The 10,340-nt window shown below is 45.3% G+C and overlaps 1 protein-coding gene across 1 annotated transcript in view; it reads left to right on the top strand.

Moving 5' to 3' along the window:
• The first annotated feature begins 1,211 nt into the window (after positions 1-1,211).
• GPC4 (glypican 4) overlaps positions 1,212-10,340 on the top strand; it is a 37,633-nt gene continuing 28,504 nt past the window's right edge. Inside the window, exon 1 of the mRNA XM_010715186.3 lies at positions 1,212-1,385. Coding sequence (XP_010713488.1) covers positions 1,277-1,385 — 109 coding nt within the window. The 5' untranslated portion in view covers positions 1,212-1,276. The remainder of the gene's footprint in view (positions 1,386-10,340) is intronic.

The raw sequence follows: 10,340 nt of genomic DNA, 5'->3' as shown, positions 1-10,340 counted from the left end.
TAGGGACTTGCTTGGTTGAATGTTGGCTGGGGAGGCAGGCTCTGTAGGCCCGGGTATCATGAGCACCGTGTCTTAGTTCTAATGCAGTGTGCTTGTCATTGGAGGTGTTCCTGGGAGGAAAAGGAGTGTGTAAAAATGTGGGAAAACAAAAAGAAAAAGGGAGAAAAGAAGAGTCTCTAAGGAGACGGTGAGTTTTTTCCTTTGTTTTCTGAAGGCTGTCTAAGCAGGGCTGTTTTCTGTACCGGACTTCGAGCAGCAGACAGTCTCGTGCAATAAATTAGTTGTGGCAGAATTATCTGTTGGTCAAGGTCTCTGTAATGCCTGAGAAAACAAACAAATCCTGTGGCACAAAAGGAAAACTGTTTAGGAGAGGGCAGTCTTAGAGATGGAATGTGTGTGTTTAATTAATATGTATGGTTTTAACTTTCAAAAAATGGTCTGTCTGAGAGCGGTCAACATTTCTAGGCAAGAAAGTCACACACAGCAGTGTGAAGGTTTGGTAGCTGGGCGAATCATGCAGTCGTGGGCCAGATCTGGTTGCACTGATCACAATCTGGCTTTGTTTTGCATAGAGCAGAAATAGCTCTTGTTCACTGCAGACCTTTCCGATGCTTTAGCAGTCTGGGTGGCTCTTCAGAAGATATGTAGTGATTCTCTCTGCCCTGCAGCTCTTGGGTTGAGTCTTGGTGAGCCCCAGCAGTGCTGGAGGCTGTTGCTGTGGGAATTCTCACCATCTGCCTCCTTGTGCTGAGGCACTCAGGGGTGAGGGAGATACTGGAGCCCTTTACGATTCCTCTGGCCAAGCAATCTTGAGCCGTAAGACTTTTATGAGAGCTGTCTTTTCGGGTGAGGGAAGAAAAATATGTTTGAATTCTGCAAAACAAACACAGTTTCACCCAAGATGATGACAGAAAACTGTAAAATTAAAAGCTGGGAAATGTAAAGTCTTTTCACAAGCAGTTTCATAAAGCAAATTTATTTTCCTATCAGTGATATCTTTGATTCTTAGGATACTTCAGTGATTGTTGATGGGAAGGAGAGGGAAAAAAGGATTTTTTTGTTCAAAAAGGACAAGTGTCATTGATGTGGTGTATTATGTATTAACTGAGTGAACTGAAAGTAATTAAAACACCCTGGAGACGGTGCCACCACGGGGCCTCGCACACTGACCTCTTTGTGTCGCAAAGGGAATTCCTCTAACTTAGAGCATTTTCTTTGTTTTTAAGGCGACCACTTGAAAGTCTGCTCACAAGCCTACACGTGCTGCACTCAAGAAATGGAAGAGAGATACAGTCAACTGAGCAAACATGACTTCAGAAACGCCGTCGTAGAGCTTAGCAATCACTTACAAACAATGTTTAGTTCCCGATACAAGAAGTTTGATGGTGAGTGCAGAGACCTTGAACTTACTTTCCTTTGCATAAAATGCTAAGAATTCCCATCCTGTTGTTCTGTGTGCAGTTGTTCTGCTCTGCCTCCCCCTTTGCTGGGGAAGTTCATGACTCATTGCTCTGGTGGTGAGGGTAGTGCATGGCTTGTTTTTGCAACCCCATGTGAAAGAAATATTTGCTGATTACAGCTGTTTGTTTCCTAAAGAGAGATCTTTTTCTGATTAATCTTTCAAAAAACTGTACTGCTGTTAACTTAGATTGCAGTGAGTTTGTTTGTATATCCCCATGGTGCATGTGATTGTAACATGCACATCTCGCAGCCCCGATCCACAAAAATGGAGATCTTTTCCAGTCTGTTATGAACCAGCAGGGTTTGTATCAGCTCACTTAGCCTTTGGGGCTAAATAGAGCAGCAAATAAATAAATACAGAGATGTCTTTGTGCGGAAACTGAGCGTTCAAGTGTGATGCAGGGTCAGAAGCAAAGTGAACAAAGTCTCGGCTGAGTTCCCATCGCTCAAGTGACACCAATTGCTGACTGATAAGCAAATGTCTTGTCTCACTGTTGCCCTCGGATCAGCGGGAGGGCTGTGCTCTCCTCATAGCCTGTGGAAGAAACTCCTATGGAAGTAGCTGGCACTCACCTGTACCAGTGTCAAGTATTCACTTTATGCCCAACATCATGCTCCTGCAAGAAGGGCTGTCCTTTTTGGCTGTGGGGATGAGGTAACATCTAGATGCATGTGAATATGTCTGATGAGTTAGGTGGACTGGATTGGTTGTCAGGACTTCCTTTGTGTCCATTGCATCACTGCCATCTGTTAGCAGAGGGTGATTCCAATGCACAGTTCTTCAGGTTTTTTTTCTCCCTTGTTTGGTTGTTAGTAGAGAATCCATGTGAACCAACATTCTGAAGTCTGTGCCTTGAACCTCCCAGGGACTTCCTCTTTGCTGCTGCAGCAAGTAGCTGCCCCTTTCCTTCAAAAGAAGTTGGCACCTGTGAGAAGAAAAAAGTCCCCGAGTATGAAATTGCAGTGAGTCAAAGTGAAATTATGCAATCCTCTTGATAGCATCTAAATCTACTAGTCGAGTATTTCCCTCTTAAACCTCTGTTGTTTCTACCTGCTGCTACAGCAAAGGGGTGATAGAGAACCAAAGTATCTAGACTTGCAAGCTTATTAAATACAGAGCAAGGCACTTAATGAAATCCAGCCCATAGATAAGCCCTTTGAAAGAGGCCAGAGGAACAGCATCTGCTTCACCTCTAATGAACAACGAGGCTTCTTAAAAATGCTGCACTGAACACAAAGGGCATGCTTGGTTCACTCCATTAGCATCCCTGACATGGTGTAGATGTATTTCTAGGTGTGTCTTCTCGTTTTCATGGTGAGATATGGCTACAGGACTGTGTGACAAGAGGAGGGTATTAAGCCTAGTTGGATCCCTCTCACAGCACAGTGCTTCAGTCTGGGGGGGCTTTGATGGGAAGCCCTGCGAAGCTGTTCTGTTGGTGCAGCGTGGTTCTGCCATCAGCAGCACTCAGCATGCCCACTGCTGCTCTCACCACTGTGGCTCCTCTGATCTTAATCCTGGGAGTCCTTGAGAGGCAAATCTGGAAACGGATAGAGTGATCCTGTTCCTGGAAGCTAGATTTGCTGTGCCCAGCCTGTCCCTGAAGCGTGCTTCTCTGCCCTTTTTGAAACTAATGAAGGAGAATTAGCAACTTCTAAGCTTGTCCCCAAGCCTGACGTTCCCATCTTTGAGCATTTGTTAATATCAGATCTGAATTTTCATTTGCTGTAGACAGAACTGATTTAGGCATTTTTAAAAATCTTATCTAGGGTGGAAGCAGAAATTAAGTGATTCCCATCCTCCATTGCTTATTTCTTGGAAGAGTTTTAATCAGGACTGTCTCCCTCTCCCTGGCCGAGTCACCTGGAGGCTGACTGCACCCCGTTCACAGGCTGCTGTTTGGTGATGGTGGCTGAGCAGTCCCCCTCTCAAGTTCTCAGTCCCTTCCCTCTCTCAAGATTCCCTGCAAAAAAAATGGCATGTTTTTGGAGCTCTGTGCTTGGACTGCTGCGGTGGTTTTGGGTGTTTGTGTTGCCTCCTATAGACTGATTGGCTGTTTGTGGTGGTTGTTTCCTTTCTACAATCTTGATGCTCAGTAATCTGATCACACATGTTCTGTTTTTTGCTTTGCATGTTTGATTTCTTGTCAAACGTCCTTTTGTGGCAGGGGCGCATTCCTTTTACTCTTTCTGGATCAATTCTCCACTTTGCCAACACTTCACTGAGTTGGTCTGACTTTTCTGCCCTGAGTATGTGGCATTCTTGTCTTTTACAGGCTTTGCAAGGACACATTTTAAACCTTTACACAACCAGTTAATGATAGCTGTAGGCGGAACGGAGACTGGGAGAAACACTGCTTTAAGATGCCTTCCTGGTTTGTTGCCCCCCAGTGATTGGGTTTTGGGTGTATCTTTGAATCTTGGTTCACTCCAAACGTTTTTTCAGTTTAAATAAGTTGAAATAACTGGAAAGAGGGAGGTGATTGGAACGTAAAGCTGGTGAAGGTGTCTTGGCAGTTGCTTGGATGCAACGTGTCCAACTCAGAAGGGGAGGAGATGATCAAGACCCACGTGTTTGCCCTGAGCTCTGGGGATGAGATTTGAAAAGCATACGATCCACCCAAACTCTTCCTTTGCATGGCCCCTTGCTCTATTTTAACATTTGGAGCTCTTTAGGGCTGCCTCATTACCAGTAGCCAGATCCATTTGAATGAAAATAAAGCTGACAGAATACAAGCCATGCATCCTCCTCTGCTTAACAGGAAATCATCTACACTGTGAAGCTGGATTGAACAGGCAAGATGAGTTATTGCAGAGACCTAAATTCACTTAACTCCCAGCAAATGGAGCAGTGACTCCCGTTGCAGGGTCACATCGCTGTGTTTGGTGATGACACTCCAGGAAGCAGCTCCCTCACAGCGAGAAGCAAACCATGACCTCCCAGCTCTCTGGAAATCTTTGTTGCAGGCTCTCTGGTTGCTAATCTCTTAGCCTTGACATTCAGGTCCAAGAGAAGAGGCAAATCTGTGCTGCCTCTGCTATGTGCTTGACCTTTGCAGCAGTTGCCACTGTAGAAGGACAGTCCTTGGATGGAGGCGGCAGTGCCCTGTGGCTGTGGGAGCATTTTGCATCAGCTGTTGCTCGAGCGCTGTGTGATGTTGGAACAGTTGCCAGAATTGCTCTGATCTGACACCAAAGCCGTGTGCTTCAGCAATGGATTATCTCCTCTTAATCAGGAGCGTACAACAAGCTCCTGATTACCAGTCCTCAAATGGCTGGCCACAAGTCACTTCAGCTTCTCATATGTAATTGTACAGCGCCAGGTCCTTCTGTGTGTGTTTGGTTTGCAGACACAGGGAGAAGACCGGAGCTTTGGAGTCCAATATCTTATATATCCTGTCTAAATATTTGCTTGCAGCACAGCTCTGTATGCTCCTGGGGGTTTATCCTGTTGTAATTTAAACCTAGCCCGGCTTCAGTGTAGCAGAAAGGTACATATTTCCAGCAATAAGGGAAATACTTTTTTTTAATAAAAAATATGTGCTTTGGGAGTTGTTGGACTCTCCATTGCTAGATGTTTTTAAGGTGAGGATTTGCTGGTTTTGTTTTTCTAGTATACATGATGTCAGATACACATTTACGGCTGAGGAAACTAGTGGGTGACGTTCCCTGGCCATATAAGCATCTCCCTATATGACAACAGCCATGGGATGCAGGAGGAGTGCTCTGATGTGGTGTCTGTTCTGAGCTGCCACGGAGGAAGCTGTGAAGCTGTGCAGTGTGACCTCATCTCATGGCACAGCCTTTTTTCTTCTTCACCGCTTAGTGCCCCTCCACTCTCCTAAGGATTAATAATTTTAGAAGGATTAATGGTGACATTAAGATTGTTTAAATGCTTGATCCCTTCTATTAAGCTTGAACTTTCATCTCCACTGACCTTTCAGGCTGAAGTTTTCCATGCTGGGGGCAGTGGTTTTGGGAGGATGAGGTGAATGCCAGAAGAGAAATTGGGCTCAGCTGTTTTGAGGAATTGGAGCAGGGCAGGAAGCAGCAGATAACTCTCCTTTAGCATTTCTGCTATCCTGTTTCTTCCTAGATAAGCTGTTCTTTGGTTGTTTGCTTTTGTTAAAGATGCCTCCTGAATCTCTCAGAAGACACAACTTTTGTGCCAAGCCTTTTTTAGGGAGAAATTCTGTTTTCTGGGTTCACTGCACAGCAAATGAGGGGAAAGCAAATTCCTAAAGCCCTGTGAGCAGAGGGACTGCTAAATGACTGCTGTGAAATGCCGGCTGGTTTGTTGCCTCTGCATTTAGCAAGCTGCTGCATTTAAACTAAGTTTTGTCTCTTTCTTCTGAGTGCTCTGTATTTAGGGAAGACGAGCAAGATTTTGCCTCCAGTGATATTTAAAAATATTATGACCAAGAGGCAAACATGCAGTAGGCTTGGTGCTTGCTGTGCCTTAGCGACAGGAGGATTTGCACAAAACTTCTCAGCCCCAGCCGGCATCTGGGAAGCTATTAAATGCTGAGTGTCCCATTTCTGCTCTGCTCCTTCCCTCTGCCCCCTGACTTTTCCATTAGTATCAAAGATAAAACAAATATGAAAGTGTAAAATGAAACCCTTGTGGGACAACGGGCGGAAAGAAAGCGAATCTGAGCAGCAGGAGCTGGGCAGTAGTCCCCAAGGGGCATGTGGGGCCACAGGTTGGGTTCAGTGGGGTTATTTCTTCTGGGCTGGATGTAGGTCAGGGCTTTTGCATGTGGCGCAGGTTTTGAGAGGTGGGAGTGGGACATAACTTTCCTGGTCCATTGTCCCCTTGCAGATGATGGGTAGTTCACATACAGCCTTTGGGTTGCTTTGCACTACGCACTGGGTGCAGGCAGCTGCTGGAGTAGAGCCAGCTGCCATCCCAAGGGAAGAGAAGAGACATTCCCTTCATTGAGGCCTTTCCTCGCTGTCCTCCATCTTGGTGGTCTCCTCACTGCTCCGGACAGAGCGGAGACAAACAGTGAAAGATGAACCCTGTGGCTGTCCGGTTCCTAAAGTTAGAATTTGGCGGATAATCAGGATGCTACACCTGACCAAAATAACTGCCCTTTGGAACCTTACTGTCACATTAACTCTTTTATCAGAAACTGCCCGCAAGAGCAGAGAAGTGGGGCCTTGTCCTGCTCTTGTGCCAAGGTACCTCATGTTCATGGTACCTGCAGAAGGCTGTTCCGAGGATCCCAGCGCATCAGGAGTTGTGCAGAGGGAGACAGGAGATGCAGTGGACCTTTAATGCCTGTTGTGCAAGAGCTGCGTGTTTTTTGAATAAATTTTTGAGGAGGCAGCTCTGCCATTAGAACATCGCATTAACATACAGATGACAAAGCAGAGTGGTCTGTCTGCTGCCACTCAAGAGTAGGTGAAAGCACAGCCTCATTCTTTTCTCTCCAGAAAGGATCGTCACAAAACCTCACATACCAACCTGGGTGGAGAATGGTGGGATGATCCCTTGTGCTTTGCAGTGAAAACCATTGCCTCCTGCTGAGAGCTTGTCCTTCAGACTTGGTTTTGGACTTGTGCTTGTCTGGGGTACAGATGGAGTGATTTAGGAGAAGCAGAAGGGAGCAACCACCAACACACTTCCTTTAGAAAATCCCACTTGTGGGTTTTTGTTTGCACTTTCCCACTCACGCCAACAATAATGAAGCAAATTGTCTGCTTTCTCTGCTCTCTCTACCCTGGAAGTTTGTTTATTCTTTTTCTTGTAGCTGGCTCCTTTCCATCTGGAGATGTTTAAAAAGGTACAAAAAAACACTATGATTTTTCTTCTTGTTCTTTGAGAAGGCTCACGATGCTGAGCTAACAGTGAGGGGGAATTGACCTCTGCTTTAGGAGGCTCACAAAGATCTTGAGGTCACAGCATCACTGGGGGAACGAAACTCCATGTAGATGGGATCTCTTGCCCCACAGATGAAGGAGAAAAAGTTGAGATTTCTGTAACTGAGTGAAGGATTCAGCTATGGGCAAGACCACTTTCTGTGTGGGCTTGAAGGAATCAAACAGTATTCTTTCTACCATCTCAGGTGCAAGCAGTTCTGCTGTTAGGATTGCAGGTAAACCTTTCTTATGCTTTTATTTTTTCAAAAGACAAAGATGTGGGCCGCACGCTTTATACTTGGCTACAGGAAACGTGTCTGGTGTTCTCTGGTTACTAATTGCTGTCAACCTGTCAATGAGCTATTGTTTGTCTGTTTAAAATTAACTCTCTTTTCCTCCTTCCTGCACAAAGAAACCACCTACCGATTGTGCAGGCTCTGATTGCTTGTGTAGTATCAGGAGCTGCTCCCTGGATGTTGATGGAGCTGGTGGTGTTTGGGTTCTTGCAGTGGGCTTGATTGCATGATATTCCCCTGGAGCTGGCTTGTGCTGCTGCCTTATCAGTGTTACATGTATCTTAGCATCCAGTTGTTTGCACACTGGGTGAAGAAGAGCACTGGCTCTGCCTGGGAGAGCTCAGTGCAATGTGAGACGGACGGAACTGAGGTAACAGGAGTGAGAAAGCTGTCAGCTACTCAGCAGCACAGATCCTCCTCAGTCTCTTCAACCACAGTTGTAGGAAGGGAGGCTTAGAAAAAGATGCATGTTCAAATACCCTTGAGTGCTCCAGAAAGTTCTTAAGAAATGAGGGATGCAGCTCGAAGTTTCACAGCTGCTGTTTGCTGTGTTGGGGTGGGAAATTGGTGTTTTGGTACCAGCTGGACCTAGTTCTAAAGCAGCTGGAAAGTAACAGGGGAATGGGTGTGGTGAAAATTAGCCAGGAGGAGACTGGGCAGCAGGGAGAGGCAGCAGTAAGGGAGGAGTGATGAGAAAGATGGTGTTGAGTCGTGGTTGCTGGGTTGGGATCTTAGGATGAAGGTTGTTTTACTGGGGGATAAAACCTCTGTGGATGGCCCAGAGCAGGAAGTGTGAGCATGGAAGGTCTCTAGAAATGGAGGTGAGAAGGATATGAAGCTTGTGTTTGTCCTTCAGGATGCACAAAGAAGGGACTGGAGCACTTCTGCTTTCCTAATTGTTAGGATAGGTGTTAGGTGGAGCAGGACATGATGTGCTGTTATTTGCTTCTTGAATCACAGACAGTAGTCTTGATGCTGTTCAGTGCTTTTTTTTCCTCCCTCTCTTTCATCGCTTCATTCCTTTACAGAGTTTGATCGCTGTGTGACAGCACTGCTCTTGGGCTGAGTGTTAGCTTTTCTGAGTTCCTGCCAGCCCTGGGGTACGCACGAATGTTCTTGGGCCCATCAGAAACAATAAGTTCTAGGAATGTTTTTTGTTTGCCTGTTTTTTAAATTATTATTTTTCTCTTTTTCCCCTCAGTGAGTTGTTGTGTCCCAGTTGTTGTTTTTGTCTTGAAGCATTTGAATAATTAAGCAAAGCTCTGGGAGATTTGGCAGTGCCTCCCAGCTCTCTGAGGCTCACATATCATGGCTGTTTCTGTGACACTGGTGATTTAAGCCTGTGTTTCTTCTTACTATGCGGAAGAGTTCTTCCCATGTCACTAAGTGCTAACACATGTTTGAAAGCAGGACAGAGGAACAGCTTGTGGGTTTGCCCTGCCCTTCCTGAGTTCATATTCAATAAATGTGTTAACACTATGTATTCATCGGTTTCTCAGCACTTCTGGAAAAAAGTTGTTAAGCTATGGTTTGTTTTTCCCTGGTGGAAATTACAAATGTGATATATGTAATAAAGGAAGTGAAAGCGTATTAAAAGTAATGAGGCACATTTAGGAAAAAAAAATCTTTTTCCTTTGGGGTAGGTGGCATAGCTGTGGATAGCTTCAGCTTTGAAACTGTGAAACTTTGGTGCCTTTTCTTCCCAAGGCCTTTCTATCTGATGTGAATTCTGCCTGCATCATCGGAGGAGCTGTGGGGTGGGTTCTGCATCCACAGATGCACCTATACGAGGGGATGGGGACGGCCCCTCTGTGCTGCAGCTTGGGCAAGGGTGTCTGCCTGGGAATCCATCTTGCTGCTATGCACATTTTATAAGTAAACCATTTCATGGGAAAGTATAATTAATCTCTTTGTAGCAGCACTCTGCTGCATACACTAGAAAACGTCATTATCTGTACAGACAAGCAAATTAAAGGATTCGCTAGGGCAGACAGTCCTTAATTAATCATAATCTGGACAGCATATTAAAAGTATACCTGAAAAGGCGGGTGGCAAATTATCTAAAACTAATTAGTTGTGCCCGTAAAAATACAGCATTTCCCTCCATGTGCTTGAATCTGGTTTTATTTGTTTCTTAAGGTGTGTTCAATAATTGCATGTCTACCACTTTGCATAGTTAATTTGGAAATCTTCATCAGAATAACTCTAAGGCCAGTTGAAAACATGGCTATAAAATAAGCAAACCTGATGCGTGGGAAATTTAGAACGTCTGAAGGCTACTGGGAAGAGAAACATGTGGCATAGCTCTGGTTCGGAAGGACACACGTGCCACCAAAGGGGCACCTGTGCATTTCATCCCTGACAATGAGGAAACTCAAAGCGAAACTTCACACTCCGGGGTGAGCAGCTCTGGATTGAGCTCTCAGGGCTCCTGGACTGGGGCTGCCCTCCTTACCAGTGTTTGTAGGGAAATGCCAAAACAGGCTGTGGGTGAACTGCAGCGTGCCCCTTTGATGTGTTCTTCTAATCTCCAGGAGCTGCCTTTGATTTTAGGTAGGGCTGTACTGTACGGCAGAGGGCTTTCCCCATCAAAAGCCATCTAATATGAAAATCCCACTCTAAATATCTGAAAAAGTTAGCACAAGAAATAGGAAAATGTTACATCTGTTCCTCCTTGAGGATATTTTCAGATGAGACCTGTGAACTGAACATTAAAAA

The sequence above is a fragment of the Meleagris gallopavo genome, chromosome 9, assembly GCF_000146605.3.
Source record: "Meleagris gallopavo isolate NT-WF06-2002-E0010 breed Aviagen turkey brand Nicholas breeding stock chromosome 9, Turkey_5.1, whole genome shotgun sequence".
Lineage (NCBI taxonomy): Eukaryota > Metazoa > Chordata > Aves > Galliformes > Phasianidae > Meleagris > Meleagris gallopavo.
The sequence above is the reverse complement of the archived record's forward strand: the minus strand, read 5'-3'. Positions and strand labels throughout refer to the sequence as shown.